The sequence below is a fragment of the Antrostomus carolinensis genome, unplaced genomic scaffold (genome assembly GCF_000700745.2).
Source record: "Antrostomus carolinensis isolate BGI_N321 unplaced genomic scaffold, ASM70074v2 scaffold1158, whole genome shotgun sequence".
NCBI lineage: Eukaryota > Metazoa > Chordata > Aves > Caprimulgiformes > Caprimulgidae > Antrostomus > Antrostomus carolinensis.
The window spans coordinates 6286-24710 of NW_010333461.1; the positions used below are offsets into that span (position 1 = coordinate 6286).

General features: G+C 41.9%; 1 protein-coding gene across 1 annotated transcript in view; it reads left to right on the forward strand.

Moving 5' to 3' along the window:
- Positions 1-5572: 5572 nt before the first annotated feature.
- TRPM8 (transient receptor potential cation channel subfamily M member 8) overlaps positions 5573-18425 on the forward strand; it is a gene marked incomplete at its 3' end in the record, with an annotated part of 40509 nt that continues 27656 nt past the window's right edge. The window contains exons 1-7 of the mRNA XM_029086451.1: positions 5573-5692; positions 7277-7350; positions 9787-9943; positions 14289-14466; positions 15427-15599; positions 17134-17308; positions 18371-18425. Coding sequence (XP_028942284.1) covers positions 5594-5692; positions 7277-7350; positions 9787-9943; positions 14289-14466; positions 15427-15599; positions 17134-17308; positions 18371-18425 — 911 coding nt within the window. The remainder of the gene's footprint in view (positions 5693-7276; positions 7351-9786; positions 9944-14288; positions 14467-15426; positions 15600-17133; positions 17309-18370) is intronic.

The window sequence follows — 18425 nt, forward strand, 5'->3', positions numbered from 1 at the left end:
TGAAGCAATGTTTTTTTTTTCCTCTGCTTAAAAGTTTATACTTGTAATATGTTGAAATTGAGGTAGCTGTGCATCTAAAGTTTGGCAACATCTTTTTATTTCTGGAAGCTTTCACATAAAACCAGTTGTTAGAATGATGTTAATGCAAAGAGTGGTAAGATTTATCTGAAACCTTTCTGATAAGGGAAGCTAGTCTTGCTTTTTCAGCTGCAGACAAGTTTTTAAAAGCCTATTTATTAAAGTCTCTTTAGAACTAGTTATTTTTTGTCACTTTTTTTTTTATTAGTAGCTTCCAGGCTGAAGATTTCTTTGGAATATGCTCATTCGAGTGCTGTGGAAGTCCTAGTAATAGTCTAGTATTTAGAGGATTATTCTGGTATTTATCTAATGATTATTACTCTCCAGATGTGTTAGTTTAAGAACATTATGCTTTAATGCACTAGTCTATGCTTTAAAAACGTCTTCCTATATATTTAATGGGTTGGAAATGGGACAGAAAATGAACTGTGTTTGCCTGTTCCATAGACTGCAGCTGTGTCGCGTCGTTTAAAGTACGTGTGATTGCTGTGTTCACTCATCACCTAAACACTGCTATCAATGCAGCTCTTCCAAACTTAAATTTACAAATAAATCCAAGGTTTTCAGGGTTCCTTTCCGCTCCCTAAACTTTTTTCAGTGTGCAGCACGTTCGTTCTTATCAATTATTTACAAAGGCAGTGAGACAAACTTGAAATCCTTTAGTGTTTTGAATGAATAATTTAATGCCCTTGTTTCCTTTTAATCTTCTCTCTGTACTGTTATGTCCATAGTCACTTTTCTGGTCTTAACTCATTAAACAAATCAACAAATAAAGTAAACATCTGCCAATAAGCACGTTTCATAGATCCAGACCAAAATGTATTTATCCCCGTGGAACTTTTTATTTTGAATTACAGCTTTAAAAACATCTTTCCACCAAACAGAAATCATATGAAATGATAAGAATTGCATACTGGGTTATTAGGAAATACATTTCCCAATGCACAGTTGTCATTCTGACTCAGTTTAAGTGATGTGATGGGGAATGTGTGCGTTTGCCTTGGTTTAAACAACAGAGTGGTTTTAGGGACAATATGATCTCAGCCATCATTGTCTTGGTTATTACAGAAGTTAGCACTTCCCAAGGGCAGGATGATTGCTTTGTGGCTGTAGCCTCTAAATTCCTCTGGCAGTGTGTCTTTGTGGAAGAAGAACTGCTAGAGCTTTGATAGTTGTTTCTCTGCTTCTATCTCATGCCTGGAAGCCATCCTTGCACTAGGTAAAACACACAAAGCTCGTGTGCTGCCTAGGGAAGGAACCCAACACTCAAGGTCAGATGTCTTCTTGTAGCTTGCCCTGTTTGGAAACACAGTGTGAGAACTACCAGTCTTTTGGTGGTGGACCTCTTATTTACCAAGCCCCTCTTGATCTGCTCTGAACTTAGGATCATGCAGGGAAAGGGGGCTGCTACTAAGAAGAAAATTAACTCTATCTTAGCAAAACCAGGACACCAGGGCAGGACCCTGGACTTGTTTGGTGTTTAGAGGGCTTGTGAAAAGCCAGGCAGGCCTGTAGATGGACAATGGATGGTCCCATACTTAGGGAAAGTAAAGCTCAACTCTGTTTGACCAGATTATAAAGCCAGAACCACTGTGTTTGGTCTTGTATCTATCAGTGAACGAGTGATGCTGGCCATGACCCTGAATGATTCACAGATGGTTCCTTGGACCTTACTTCATGGGTGCCCAGCATGAGGCTTCCCTGGCTCTGAAATGGCAGCTTACATGGTGTTGGGAAAGGAATGAGCAGAAATGGTAGTTTGACTGCTCTTGGAAAACTTCTAGTGCTTCATACTCCTGTAGTGGAGCTCTGGGCTATCGTCATCTGGTGATTCTTCAACAGCCCTTTCTATTGAGCCAGTAGAGACCTCCTGCTCACTCATGCAGGTGCACATATGATGCTGTTGGGGTTCTCAAGCACTGGCACAGTCCCTCTGTCTGCCCAGCACCCCTTCCCAGATAGTTAAGAAATAATTTATTAAGAAGAGAGGAAAGACTACAGTGATCAGGTGCAGGGTTCAGCAAGACAAGGGCAGGACTAGCCCTGTTTCACATCTAAAGGGCCCCTTTTATACACCTTTCTGCCTATTCCTCCTTTGTTTCTTCCCATCCTCAACTGGCAGAGTTCCACCAGCTCCTCTCTAATATCCTTGAACCTCAGGTTTGCATCCTTCTCAGCCTCCAAGTCCCCATTGGACAAACTCACCTCATCAGATAACCTAGCTGGAGTAAACGTTCCCACATTCTATATACCCTTGTTAATTAGTGGGACTGACCAGGTTTGGGTCTCATCCCTCCTTCCTTTATTGTCTGTCAGTCAGGTTTTCTTCTCTGGATGTTATTGTTTATGGCTTCCCCCTTTTTTTATATATATATTTATTTATTTTTGTGGAAAAGGCCCTTAGGCAAATATTGTTAAAGATGCTCTCTCCTTCCACAGGTACTTGCAGTTCCTGAGCAAATAAAGCCATGCTTCTCTTCTGGAGATCTGAAGCAGGGCGATGACCAGAGCGGTGGCCTCTTTGGAGGTCAGTTTTTTGTAGTGTTTACGAGTAGTGTAGTTTTGAGCTGTTTCAGTAAGTTTGTTACAAAGTCTTTTCCTGAATCTGGTGCAAAGCTTGCCAGACTTCTATCCTTGCTCTGGAGATGGGAAGTGCTGGAGTTATGAATGCTAAGGAGATTATGAACTTCAAAGCAGGAGTGTGCTCTATTTTCTTCTGCAGCTTCTACTTGAGAAACTGCGTTAACACCTTTCTGCAGTGCTGAAAGAGGAAATAAATCAGTCTGAGGCAGATCCACTGTCTGAAACCTTGAGCAAGTGTGTACAGCTTGACATTTATCTGCAGCTGAAAAGAGTTCCCATGTGGAAGGCTTAGGCCAGCACAGCCGTGGCTCTCAGCGACATTTATTTGGAGACGTCACTTTTGGATCACTATTTTGAACTTGAAATTCGAGGGAGAGATTGTGATAGGAGACGAAGGACTTCTCCATAGAGTATTTATTCTATAATGAGTTCATAAGAGACATGAAGAGGTTATATGCTGTTTGGTTTCAAAGGAAAGGGTTTTTTTTGTTGTTGTTGTTGTTGTTTCTCTGGGCTGAGAATCCCGAATCCCCGTGACAGAGGTGTGTGGAAGGTGGTGATAGTTGTACAGGTGCCTGTGGAGTCCATGTGAAACGTAACCAAATGGCCAGACCAAATATAAACCAAATATACCAGGTTTTCAAGTCTGTGCCCGAATCGTGGTGTTACATGATTCTCAAATGGCATGCAAGCTAGCTCAGTGTTGTCCTGGGAAGCCTGAGATGAGGTTTTCCACTGTTTGTTTGATGTTTTACAGAGGGCATACAGCCTTCCTTTCTTCTTCTTCTGGAGGGATCCATGCATTTGATGTAGACTCTTCTCTGTGGAACAATAACGCCAGCTCTGTTTGAAACACTGTGCTCTTGGCTGTGTTGTCCCCTTGTAACACACATTTGTTCCTCCCTGGTTTTGGTGATCACCAGCTTTCCATACTTCTATGTGGTCAAATTAAAACCTGTGCCTGAATGGAGTGCAGGTGCCTTTTTAGGCACCCTACTTTCATACAACACTAAATTAGTGTGGAAGAAATGAAACTTAAACAACTTCAGAAGCTGGGGACAACTGCACTGTGCCAATAACTCAGATTGCAATATGACAAAATGCACTTCCCAGTCTTTTTTGTGTGTTTAAATCGTTCCTATTACACACAGAGGGCTTTTCACATGCTCTTCCATCACCTAACAGTGGTAAGAGTGATTGAGATCCTAAGCATGCCAAAGAATTTGGGGGAAATAGCTGTGAACTTCTACCATGCACAGTAAACAACTCAGAGTCAATCATGCTCCCCCTCTATGTGAAATGTTTTTCAAAGTATTTTTAATGCTAAATGTTTTTCAAAATATTTTAATGTTAAATGCTTTTCAAAGTATTTTTAATATGAAATAGTTTTCCAAGTATTTTTAAAATAACTGTGAAGTATAAATATACATGGGTTTTGTGGAAACCTACCTTTTCTTTCCTGCTTTGGGAGTTGCTCACATCACACTCCATTGTTTTATTTACAACTACAGCTTCTTGCTGCCTGTGCCATTCCTACTTTGTCAGGTGCCCCAAGTGAATTGTTTCACACTAGCTAGTTTTTGATCTCAGAAATGATATATTTACACAAGGATGCTTTATCAGAGCTGCAGAATACGTGTTCCTGTATCTGCTTTGCCATACAGAAGCAGTGTCACCTGAGAGACAAGCCCAGTGCACATAGGGAGAGGAAAAGGCAGGAGAGAAAACAGTGTTGGAAGGAGAAGCAGAATTTGAGCTCACCACATTAGCTGGCTGTCAGCCTTCCTTTCAGGCAAAGATCTTTTCTTTTTATTTATTTTCTTTTTATTTATCCTTTTATTTATTCTTTTCAATATTATTTTGCTAAGTAACGTAAAGGAAATTGAAGTGTTTGCTGTGTTAGCATAGATAAAATTTTGTTTTATACCCTGGTGCAGATGAAGTGATACTCCTTCAAAGACAGTGAGGTCAATACAGATATCTGCTCTAGAGGGCAGCTGCTGTTTGCTTCCAAGGGTGACTTGTTAACTTTTAGATCCAACAAACCTTAAATCCACTTACTATTAAGATTGCACATGGTGAGTGTCCTTGATACAGGAGTGGATGGAGACCTGAGGGGTCAGTATTCAGGTGCTGCATGTACTCTAAGTTTCTGGCATACTGCCAGACCAACTTCTTACACTCCAGTTTGTTTTCTCTGTGATTGAAATGTTTCTTCTTAATATCCCACTTAATTTGTAAATATATTGGATTAGGGACTGCTCGTTATATATAAACACTGAATAACACAGTTCCTCAGCGTGCCCATCAGAGATGGGAAGGGAGAGTTAAGGTATGGCAGTGAATTGAATGGGGTGGCATATGAATTATAGAATCCCAGACTGGTTTGGGTTGGAAGGGACCTTAAAGATCATCTAGTCCCAACCCCCCTGCCATGGCAGGGGCATTTCCACTAGACCAGGTTGCTCAAAGCCTCATCCAACCTGGCCTTCAACACTTCCAGGGAGGAGCAGCCACAGCTTCTCTGGGCAACCTGGGACACTGTCTCACCACCCTCACAGTGAAGAATTTCTTCTTAATGTCTAATGTAAACCTACCCTTTCCAGTTTGAAGCCATTGCTCCTTATCCTATCACTACTTGCCCTTGTAAAAAGTCTCTCCCCAATGTTCCTTTCTCAAAGCATGTTGACTTGGCGTTCTTTTTGGAGTGGGGAAAAAAGAGGAAAGTCTCTTTATGGTATGAAATTAGAATTTTTTATTTTTTTTCTGAGTGCTAGTTTCACATTTTAGGAATCGATACACTTCCCAATTCTTTATCCTGGATTCAAATAACCTCTTCCTAGGGCACCCAGTTCCTTGCTGGTTTTTATCTAGTGAAAGAAATGACCACTGCTGCTTCTTCTCCCCCTCCACCGTGCTCTTGCAGGCTTCTATGGGTACCATGCGACACCGAAGAAATGGCAATTTTGAGAATTCCAGGCTCCTCTATTCCAGCATGTCTCGCAGCATAGATGTGTCCTGCAGCGATGCTGTGAGTATCTGGTACATCCTTGATAAACTTGGGTGTTGTCTTGGGCCTGGGCTCCAGGGATTATGAATTAGTTCATGTCAGGACAAGGATATTTTCCCTTTATGGAGAAGTTTTCTGAGCCAGTGACCCTTCGAGTGGTTAGCTCTGCTTTGTTGACATGGTGAACATCTAAGGTTCCCTTTGACCCCTGTTACTCTTCATGATACATTCTCAGTCACTTGTGTTTTAAAATCCTTTTTCACATTTCAGTTAGAGACAAATCCTCTGTCTTTATAAAGAACAACCCCAACCTCTTCATGCAATTTGATGGCAAAGGCAGAAAACATGTAATTACGTTAAAAATCCCTTCAAAAGCCTCAATCATTTGCTGATCACAGCGATTGTCTGGCAGATTACTTGCTTCTGATGGGCTTGCAAGAGGCCTAATGACTTGCTCTTAGGTCTTTAGCAAGTGATTCCCCCTCCCTTTTATTTTTTTAGTCTTGTATCATTGTGGCTTTTGCTGGCTAATTATGTTCTCTTCCATTTTCTTTTGTTTTGGATAACATAGTCTTTTTCAAAGAATGCTTTTCCACTTGGAACAACTTCCCCTAACTGCTGTTGAACTGCAAATGTTCTGTCAAAATGATAAACTAAGCTATAGCTGTATGTCTTCCTTTTCCATCCCTAGCTAAATCTTGGCTTGTAAATCCAAGCTGTGCCTAAAAACAAACTAAAACTTAAAACCTTTATCAGCAGATGAGAAACTTTTTTGCCTTTCTTAGCTTACAAAGGCAGATTAGGAGTGAATTTACATTTCCCAAGGTTGAAAACTTCCCCCTGCACTTGAGGAATTTCAAGATTAATATGAGAGTTAATGGTTAAACAAGCTGGAGAGACTTTGCATTCCACTGAGCTCACATAAAGCTTGACTTGAGTTGTTCAGATCTCCTGCTGGGGTCTTTTTGTACTGAATTAAAATAGCCCCTACCCAAGAGGACCTTAATGTCTATTTTTCTTTTTTGTTCCTGCCTGTGAGAAGAAAGTGTTTGCCATAAGCCAACTTTTTAAGTAGTATTTAAACCAGAGTTAACCACTGTTTGAATAATATTGCCAGTGCTGCAAGTTATGGCAAAACATGCAAATAGAAATGCTCTGCAGTCTACACCTAACTGTATTGTGCCACTGAATTCAAGAAAGATGTTTTCTCCGTGTGTCTTGTGGATTAAAAACTGAAATTAAAATAGGCTGTGCAGCAACTCTTAGGATATCAAATCTGTTTTGCTGTTCGAGATTTTTTTTAGAGGGGCAACTACATACATTTTACATCTTTAGTATATATTGTGCTTGATAGAGATAAAAATATTGCTATCACAATAGCTATCACATGTTTTTTGGAATGCTTATTTGTGACTTTTGGTAGCCTTTTGTGTCTTGTCAACTCCTGTCAGTGTTTTTTACTTGCCTCCCAGCATCCACTTGGAGAAAGGAAATTTGTGCATTGATACCAGTTTACTTTATGTTTAAACTGACTATTCTGTTTTTGATGTTTCTCCTGTTTTATGAATTATGTGAAGTTGTTGTTGGTTTTTTTTTTCCCTCAAGGATTTGGTCAACTTCATTCAAGAAAACTTTAAGAAGAGAGAATGTGTCTTTTTTACTAAAGACACCAAATCAAAGTAAGCAGAATTTTCTCTTGTATGGAGGGCTGGGAGCTGAGGGTATTTCTGCCATGTGGCAGGGGTTGGGTGGGAAGAAAACTTTGTGGTTTTTTTTTCTTGAAAGTCTGAATCTAGGACTGCAACCTTGTCCCTGTCTCGCTTGTACAACTCATTTCCTTGTCACTGCTTGCTTGGCTTGTTTGCCTATTCCTGGAGTATTCCGCAGTCATGGACAAAAAAGTTGGAAGACTGCTGGTGGGACAGGCACCCTGGAGTGCTTCTCCCAGCTCTTCTCCCAGCTCTCCAAACTATTTTGATTGCTCATGTCTCAGTAAAAAAAAAAATTGAGGATACCTCCCAATATATGTTTAATTATAAACTATATACATCTACTACTGTATAAATTATGTATTCATAACTATATAATATTATGTATTATACATAAATAAAACATACACAAAAAATAAAACGTATAAAAACATCATAAAACATACATGAAAATAGCACTTAAATAAGAATGAGATAAAGATTAAATAAACACTATTTTTATATTTTTAAGTTTATTTAATGCACCCCCCACACACACTTTGGACACCACTGCTCTAGACTGTCAGGAGTTCATGTAAAACTGGAAATATATCAGATTGAGTTACTCCACAACTAACTTGATGCAACACTAGCAGCCTGACCTTCATGCTGACTCTGTCAGCGTGTCTTCCAGCAGTTCTGTTAAAGGGCTTTAATATCAAATTTCCTTTTTAAAGCATAATTATGGCAATATATTAGGTGTTTTTAGGGATGCAGTGCTAGCACTGGTATTGGTGTAAAACAATGTATGTATGTATCTGAGGTTTGCATGATTAAAATGTGCCTTTTAAATCGAAATCACAAATTTCCTGCACAAACGTTTACAGCAGGGACAGGCAGTAGCCAGGTGTTGCTCAGGCTGATGTTCTGTGCAGACAGGATATTACACTTGCTTCATATTCAGGCGCAAGTACCGATGCAACTCAAGTTTTGAGGACCATAACATTGCTTTTGGTTTGTTGTCACTGGTTTTTTTGGTGGGTTTTTCTTTGTAATCCAGGAGAAAAGTGGTGAAACTAATGCAGCTGCAGAGGTCTGAGGGCTCTCAGTAACTCCATTCTCCTCTGAAGCTGGGAGGAAAAACACCTTGGAGAGAGAGAGAGAGGGAAATTAGTCTCTTTTCAGAAAATCTTAACGTAGGGTTCTCTCCTGCACTCTAAAATGGGATGCCTGGCAAAGGACCAATAAAGGATGGAGAGCTGGTTCTTATCAGCTTCTCTTCCTACAAGCCCACTGGGAAAGGATTGCAAGTCATACTTTATAACTTGCTGGGTTTTTTTTTTTCTATTTTTAAAATAAACTGGTTTTATTTGACAGACTACAATTCTCAGTCAGCCCTGTCTTTTCACAAGCAAGGACCCTTTCTCCATACCCTCTGAGGAAGCAGGGATATAGACCATGGAGAAGATTTGATGTGCTACAATTTTCCTAGGAAAAGAGTTCTCCTGGCTTTCCCAACTAGTCTTGTGCAACCAAAGGTTCTTCCTTCCCTTGATGCAATTTTAGCGTTGAGGAGGGCATTGGTGGTGACTGCACACCATACTGTGCAGTGGACAGGGGTGGTGGTGGTGGGGGAAAATGTGCTAGGAACACAGCAAACTGCCCACAAAATCTGCTCAGAAACCAGACAGCTATTGCCTTTTGATGTGAATATGTCTTGGGCGTGCTTAGACACCAGTCAGGCCCTGGGTTTGCATGGAAAATGATGATACTTGGTAATCATCTCAGTGAGAGCACAAAAAGGGAAAGAAACCATTTGCATGCACCAGGTTAGCAGCAGATGAGGTCACGTCTGGTGGTGTCTGATGCCAAGTTCTGGTTCATTTTCTTGATTGCTGGGCACAGTTGTAGGGTTGCAAATTAAACTGCTGGTAACCTAACTTGGTTTGTGATAATGAAAGGGATCACATAGGTAAGGCCCATCCATAAGTGTCAGCTCATCTTTCTGCACGGACTGGTTCCTGATACGTGCTCCACTTCATTGCCCAGTGCTAGACAGAAGCAGATTTTAGGAATCTAAATGTAGGAATTTTAAGAAGCATTGATTCCATGCTGGTCTCTGCTGAGAGTTGGTTCCTCTTAGCTGTTAATTTGTCATAGAGCAAGTAGAGTTCCATGCTCAGCTGGTTCCGTAGCTCCACCTGGTGCTTGACCTTGATGAGTTGTGTTGGTACAACCTTGCTCCCAGATTTTGCACTGCTACTCTAGGCACCCTGTATTCTACTGGCTCCAGGTTTGCTGCAGAATAATACTTCTTGGAAATGTCCTGATTGAGCAGAAATTTTGAAGGTGGTGTCACAAGAGCTTACTTGGCTGTGCTCAGATGACACCTGTTGGGGTTTCGTGTCTTATTTGTTCTTCTTTCAGGGGTAACTTATGTAAATGTGGGTACCCTGAAAATCAACACATCGAGGGCACTCAGATTAATACCAATGAAAAATGGAACTACAAGAAGCACACGAAGGAACTTCCTACTGATGCCTTTGGGGACATTCAGTTTGAAAACATGGGAAAAAGAGGAAAGGTAAGTGATTGTGTTAAGGGTGTATGTCAGGCCTCTGTTGAGTGCTCTGTATTCAGAGTCCTGAACCCACAGCCAGTGGAAGCCCCTGAAAAGCAAGGAAGGTGAAGCTAAAGATGATTTTATTCTGATGGAAATGGAAGGAATTAGGCTACAAAGGAGACAAACTGGTTTCTCAAGCCCTGAAAATAGGTAACAAAGAGTAATTTCTTCTGTGTCATTTGTTTCATAAGCTGATGACAGGAGTGAAAAGAGGTTATTTGTTTCCAGGCATGGCAGAAGAATGGGTGAATGAGAGTGATGCTCAATTACTATTTTTCTTTTTTTTTCATGTAACTAGTTTTATTGTAATTGGCCTGTATTAGAGTTCTGAAGGTGTTAGGCTAGGAGAAAATAATTTTAAACCAGATCTGTGATGATTCTCATTGGGACTCTGTACCCTGGCTATATCACTGTGCAGTTACAGTGACCATTTGGTGGTCTCCATCTATCTAGAAATGTCATGATGCTGAGGAGCAACTTAATACCCTTTTACCCATCTCTAGTGGTGAACCCAACATGATAAGCTTAAAATGCATGAATGATCAAGCTCCTGATAAAGTTTCTTTGTTTCTGACTTCAACACCAAAACAAGGCTGGTTTTGGAATATTGCACCTTTCCAGTGTGGGCTGCCTTATGCTTTAGAAAGAAAATGATGTGAGCGTGCACACCACTGCAGCTCTTGTGAGAGGAGCTTTGCTTTTCAAGGTGCAGCAGGATCCAGGAGGTGATAACCAGAGGGATTTTCTGTCTGTAGGGATGCAAGACCTTTCTTGGGAGGATCTGTACTCTTCAGTGCAGAAGCTGCACATACCTGTTTGCTACTCACTGAAATCATCACTTGTGGTTTGTAGTGGCTTTAACATTGTGTGGCATGTCATCCAACCCCTGCCTAGGGAGCTTGACAACCTATATTCCCTTTTTTAATGTTTTATGTGATCATCAAAGTCCATGGATGTACAGTGCTTCTTCCCATACAGTGGTGTCTTAAGCCTTGGACTAAACATACTGAAGAATGTTGTGGGATGTTGGAATGGGGCTTGAGTGTCCCAAGCCCTTCCAGAGTAATTTTGATTGGAAGGGCTCTTCCAGAGTTTTACAGCCAAAACTCTTCTTCAGACCTCATCCACATAGACCAGGTTGCTCTGGTCCATAACCAATTGAATTTTGAGTATATCCCAGGGTGGACATCCTATAGTGATGGTAAATTCAATGGGGCTGTAAGATAGGAGTGGGACTTCAGAGGTTTTATTTTGTTTTTGTTTTTTTCCCCGGTGTTTTTCCTTGGTGTGGGGACAGTGGAGGGGTTGGAAAGAAGAAAATAGCTGGTGTTGTTGTTTCTGATGATTTAAACTGGTAACTTGTGAGGAGTCACATGTGGCTGAGCTCATCTGCCTCTTCTAATGACTGATATTTACTGCCAGAGCAGCTTGCTTGAGACAATAAAGATAAATGAGAATAATCAGAGCACGCTATATAAATTAATTTGGTTTATTTTGTGCACAGTAGCAGAAACAAAATGGAAATGGGGTGGGAAATAAGATTGAAGGTTTTGAATCACGCTTAGAGAGATCCAAGTACTTCACATATTTCTTGATATGCATATTTTAGCTTCACACTGCTGTGTTGTAAGCTGCTCTGTACCTTTACTGAAAGAAGAAATGGCTCACTCTGCTGCAATATTTCTGAGTTCTCAAAGCTTAGATGTTATTTTCTTAGGTTATGTCCCCCTTCCCACCTTGGAAATCAGTTTATGTGCCCATAGCTGTTTCATCAGGACTCTCAAGGTCATTGTGTCTGTTTCAGAAAATACTTTGTTCAAATACTGCATGTAAGTGTCCTGATCCATCCCATCAGCACGCTGGCTGGAGTCATGTCTCTGTTCCACATTCTCATTTCCTATCCTGCAAGGCACCTGCTGGTCTTAAACATTTAAGATGATGTTTAAATGATCTCACGTGCAGCAGGGAGGACTTCAAACCTGAGGTAACCCAAGAACAACTGGCTTATCAGTGAGAGATGGGAAGTTTTATACCATCGTGCTTTTTAGGACAGATGCATCCTAAAAAGTTCTGAGCCAGAAATATTAGATGTGAACAGACCAATAACATCTTTACACTTCGTAAGTCCTGCTTGCACACCCTTTTTTTTCTGCGGTGTTGCTCAGATCCTACACCATCCAAGAACACTGCAGTTGCTGTATTTTATGTTCTGCTATCCCTTAATTTGAAGGAAAAAAATACTTCTCTGAATACTTTTCTGAGTTCAGCTACTGAAATAGAGTTGGCCTGCCTGTGTTGGAGCTTTGGGTGGGTGATGGTTGGGGTGCATCAGCCGGCTATACCAGTAGATGGCATCCATGTACCATGGAGAAGGAAAGTGATTGAACTGGGAAGTTCACCTGCTTGAGTAGAGCCTGCAAAGGACTAAGAAGGAGGTGGCAAGTGCCAGACATATAATTGCTGGTACGTTGAATGTATAGATGAAAACATGAAGTTATTCAGCTGGAGACCTTAACTGTTGGTGGAACAAAGGTAGTCATGTGGATACGAGGTACTTTGTGTATCAGTGGGGTTTGGGAGAAATGCCTTCTAATTATAGTTAGAAGCTAATCAGATTTGCTGTGGGGATGACTTACCAGATCTGTGGAACAATTAGTGTTTCTGTCAGGGGACCTTCTTCTGAAAAACACCCCCAAAGTTTCATGGAGCTGATGCTTCTGAGAGCAGAAGCTACAGGAGTCCCTTAGCTCTCCTGTGTAGGTGCTGAAGCCTGCTCGGCTTCCTCTCTGATGTGCTGTTCTGAGCCAGATGCAATAAGTACCCCTGGGAACCTGTCTTGGAACAGATTATTATGTTCTGTAGTTCAAGTTAAATGTCTTTCAAGATAACACACCCCACTTTTCCTGGGATGCATTAGAAGGGGTGTGGTTAGTAGGTCGAGAGAGGTTCTCCTCCCCCTCTACTCTGCCCTGGTGAGGCCACATCTGGAATATTGTGTCCAGTTCTGGGCCCCACAGTTCAGGAAGGACAGGGAACTGCTGGAGAGAGTCCAGCACAGAGCCACCAAGATGATGAAGGGAGTGGAGCATCTCCCTGCTGAGGAAAGGCTGAGGGAGCTGGGGCTCTTTAGCTTGGAGAAGAGGAGACTGAGGGGTGACCTCATTAATGTTTATAAATATGTAAAGGGCGAATGTCATGAGGATGGAGCCAGGCTCTTCTCAGTGATGCCCAATGGTAGGACAAGGGGCAATGGGTGTGAGCTGGAACACAGGAGGTTCTGCTTCAACTTGAGAAGAAACTTCTTTCCAGTGAGGGTGCCAGAGCCCTGGGACAGGCTGCCCAGGGAGGGTGTGGAGTCTCCTTCTCTGGAGACATTCAAGACCCACCTGGACACCTTCCTGTGTGATGTCATTTAGGTTCCTGCTCTGGCAGGGGGGTTGGACTGGATGATCTTTTGAGGTCCCTCCCAATCCCTGACATTCTGTGATAGGACATTTCTGCTTCAAACTAATCCCTTGGTTTTGCTCTCTTGCAAGTACTGAGCAATCAACACAAAATCCAAAGGATTCAGGTCTAAGATACTCCTTTACATCCCCTGGTATGGACTGTATGGCCATGACTGTCATCCAAAAGTCCATCGTGCTAAACTACTAACAGTAATGGAACTGTAACAGGGTTCTTGAATAGCATAGCAAGAAAAAAACAGAGAGCCTTTCACAGAAACTGAGACATGGTAGGTCCATCTTGAAGCCAGTTTATCTATCTCGTGTGCTTTATGGTGTCCTTGTTCCATGGTCAGGCTTTATGACTTATTTGATGAAGGTATGTGTTACACTGAAAATGCTGTTATGGGTGTATGTTATGATAAGGACACCATACACATGGAGCCTGGAATTTATAGTTCATTTAATTAAGGCTTGAATAATGTAATCAAAATACAACTGTAACTATTATTAGTTTGCTGACAACAGTGCTGCCACTAATCCATAATCTAAGCTATAAATAGCAATGTTACAGTTAAAATTCTTAAACTTCCTCAGTGTTGTGTTTGTCCTTCCAATGTTCCTCTGAATCCCAAGGTTGATGCTTTTCCAGCTCGTGGAAGGTGCATTAGGTACCTGGTTGTAGGGGAAGGATAAAGATGCTTTAGACGAAGAAATAAAGACTTCATCATCACTTCACCTTTTGTCTACCAGCTGTTTGAATAAGAATGTAAATTAGAGAAGAAAATGCAATTCCTGGTCTGTTCCCAGCTTTCACTATTTATCTCTTTCTATATTTGTTCTCTTACCTTCTCTCACCCAAGTACATCCGTTTGTCGTGCGACACAGACTCTGAAACGCTCTATGATCTCATGACCCAGCATTGGCATCTGAAAACCCCTAACCTGGTCATCTCTGTCACTGGGGGTGCAAAGAACTTTGCACTCAGGCCCCGAATGCGCAAGATATTCAGCAGGCTGATCTACATCGCCCAGTCCAAAGGTAAAGACCTGGATGTGTGTCTGTATTTTATTGCTGCATGTTGTGGTTTAACTCATCCAGCAGGGAAACATCACACAGCCGCTCACTCGCTCTTCCCCCACCTCTGGCAGCAGGGGAAAAAATTAGAGGGGTAAAGGTAAGGAGACTTGTAGGTTGAGATAAAAACAATTTAAGAAGTGAAATAAAATAAAATTAAAATAGTAATGATAATAGTAATAATAGAATATACAAATGAATGATGCACAGTGCAGTTGCTCACCACCTGCTGCCCAATGCCCGGTTTGTTCCTAGTTAGTGATCCCAGAGGAGAGAAAATCCTGAAACCATAATCCTGGGAGAGAGAACATTCCAAGCCAATCCTCACTGGTATGCTGAACATGATGTTATATGAAATGGAATATTCCATTAGTATCTCCAAATGCCAATTCAGAACTGTTAATCTTGCTATGCTCCCCCCAGCTTCTTCTCCACCTGCAGACTAGCAAAATGTGGGAAGCTGGAAAGTCCTTGATTTCTTAGCAACAACTCAAAACATCAGTACATTATCAACATTCTCCTCATACCAAATTCCACACTGAATCTAAAACACGGTGCTATTCTAGCTCCTGAGAAGAAAATTAGCTCCATCCCAGCTGAAACCAGGACACTGCATAATACTGTTGGAGAGGCAGCAGCTCACAGGCTCAGCAGGGAAGCAGAGCATTCAGTTTTTCTGCTTGGCTGGTGCACTTGGGGCAAATGTGACCTAACAGTTTAGAAGTAACAAGGTTGAGAGCTCTTCATCAGGATGCCCATGAGAACATAAGGTGTGTAGCACTTTTTTTGTGTGTGTCTTTAATTGAAGAAGAAATGCCTCTTCTGAGGTAAGGTCTTGAGAAGGGGATTGGGCTGTGGGATCTTAAAGGCAAGGCATGAGGAGGGTGGGTATTCCACTGCATTCTCCCATGTTATTGTCCCCAGGGGCCTGGATTTTCACAGGAGGCACGCATTACGGGCTGATGAAGTACATTGGGGAAGTGGTCAGAGACAACACCATCAGTCGGAGCTCGGAGGAGAACGTGGTGGCTATTGGTATAGCAGCCTGGGGCATGATTTCCAACCGAGACAGTCTGATTCGCAGTGGTGAGAATAACGTAAGAAACACGGATGGTTTGTGGGGAAACAAAGAGAAAGCTTGGCTGTAAATTATACAAATGATGTCCCTGACTGACCACTGTGCTCAGCAACATTAGGTTGCCCAAGGAAGTTGTGGATGCCCCCTCCCTGGAAGTGTTGAAGGCCAGGCTGGATGAGGCTTTGAGCAACCTGGTCTAGTGGAAGGTGTCCCTGCTGCTGGCAGGGGGGTTGGGACTGGATGAGCTTTAAGGTCCCTTCCCAACCCAAACCATTCTATGATTCTAACATCTGCTAGGCTGATGCTATCAGCCATGTGATGGTCAGTCAAGCTCTGCTTGTATGTTCTGGTAAAGCAGAGCTCAGCAGAATGCTTTCCAGTGCAGTGTTTGTGTAGAAACACATCTGTCTACTTTGCATGACCTACTGTGTCCTAAACTATTCAACCTGGGGCCAGCTGTTCTTCAGAGTGCATAGCAGTGAGACAAAACATCAGGTGCTCTTCCCAGAACTGGAGGAAACATGTTCTGAAATGGAGAGAATTTCATCTGTGGGCTTAGCATGTCTGTGTGGAAGTTCAACTGCTCTAGTTTTATGTCTGGCAGAGCATTAGGGAATAACCTCTTCCATGGTTATTGTAGCTGCTGTGAAATCCCTACACAGTAGCACTTAGTGGAGATTCCTGTGAGCTGAGACACATTGTACTTGCTGCTGCTGTTATGGATCTTGCTCATAGATACTATTGTCCTATCTGTCAGATACCCTTATCTTTTGTCCACTAGATGTTATAGAACGTGTCTAAAGAACCATCCTGCTAGATAAATAAAAGCAGTTTAGTTTACTGAGGGCTCTGAAGAGGTTGGAGGGTTGAACTAGATGATCTTCAGAAGGTTCCTTCCAACCTAAAAAATTCTCTGATTCTGTGAGATGTTGAAAGTAAGTTTGTCAAGGATTTAATGCTTCTGGTGGCTGAAGGAAGCATGCATTGCTGAACAGAATCTCTGAAAGGACTAAACTGTTGCAAATAACTTCAACTGAGGTGAGGTGAAGTTGAGAGGATCATCACAAATCAGGCTGCTCTTGTAAAAAAGCAAATTTCTCTGTAGATGTTTATGCTGTGCTCTTGTGTGGGGTTTCTCTCACTGTCTTGTGCTGTGTAAGCTGGAACACAGGAGGTTCCACTTAAACTTGAGAAGAAACTTCTTTCCAGTGAGGGTGCCAGAGCCCTGGGACAGGCTGCCCAGGGAGGGTGTGGAGTCTCCTTCTCTGGAGACATTCAAGACCCGCCTGGACACCTTCCTGTGTGATCTCATTTAGGTTCCTGCTCTGGCAGGGGGATTGGACTGGATGATCTTTTGAGGTCCCTTCCAATCCCTGACATTCTGTGATTCTGTTGGGACTGCCAATGAGCAGTGTCTTCAGTCAGGAAATCCAGGCTCCTAACTAATGAGAAATAGTTGGTGGCTAAGGGTTCAGCTGTCACTGGCTTGTCCTTGAAAGCTTGTGCATGCTCTGACCTTGGATCTCTGTTAAACGCTGTGCTTGTACTTCTAGGAATACTACTTGGCCCACTACATAATGGATGATCTCAAGAGAGACCCCCTCTATTGCCTGGACAATAATCACACCCATCTCTTACTGGTTGATAACGGCACCCATGGGCACCCAACGATAGAGGCCAAAGTACGAACTCAGTTAGAAAAGTACATTTCAGAGCGGGTTATCCCAGGTAGGTGTGGCTGGCAGGCTGCAGACCTGCTTCTCCTTAGTCCTTGCATGCTTTGGGGATGGTGCACAGTGATTTTTCTGGGAACAAGAGAGTAGTGGTAGCATCCCTTGGCTGCTGAGCTGGAAGGGATGTGTTAACTTGCATCTTGAGTGCTTTCAGGAGCAGCTAAGCTTCTTCAGAGCAATAGCCTTCATCTCATCTTTCTTTCTGTGTGTGACAATAGCCCTTTATGGGGCACAACTAATTATTACTTCCAGCAATACAGCCCTTCCCTCTCTTCCTGCTTGGCTGTTGGAATGACCTTTCTATATATTTCCCACCTGGCACTGAATTCCAGATAGCTGAAGCACAACTACACAGGAGCTAAAATGAGGCTTTTCCCAAAATATTCATTTGTGAGGGTGATTGATCCATCTGCAACCTCAATAACTTCTCTTTCAGCCCCTTCTTTGCCAAAATTGCAAAGAAAATCAAAAGCCTTGTCAATAAATTTTTAGTTAAAGTTTATGTTTGCTTTGGAGGGGTTTTTTTTCCTACTGTGTATCTCAGCTGAAGCATACTTGCTGTTAGTCATGATGAAGCACCCAGAATCATTATGACACTCAGTTATGTCTCTGAAACACTGGCTCCTAGAGTTATGGGATTCTTAGCTTTCCTTTACAACTGAAAATGTGAAGTCAGAGGTTATGAATCTTCAACTTGTGATAAGAACTTTGTGACTAAACTCAAAATTATGAAAGCTGTAGGTAAATACAATAAAATCACAGGTTTGGGGGACTTTGGAGCTAGTAAAAATTGTGATTATGTGTGTGTGGGGGAAGAGTGTCTGATGGAGAAGGGTGTCTGAAGCCAACTATGCAGAATGTTAGGTAAAACTGAGTTTTCATTAAAAACAGGGAAAACTGTTAATAGATTTGACAAAATCAACAGTAAACTAATAGTATTGGGGTGTCTGCATGAATTGCTTGGAAATTCTTTCATTGTACTCAAGAAAAACAAGTTGTTCAGACTGCATTAATGAGTTAAATCTTTCTTTTTTTTTTCTTTTGGCATGTTTCACAGAATCTAATTATGGTGGGAAGATTCCAATTGTATGTTTTGCCCAAGGGGGAGGGAA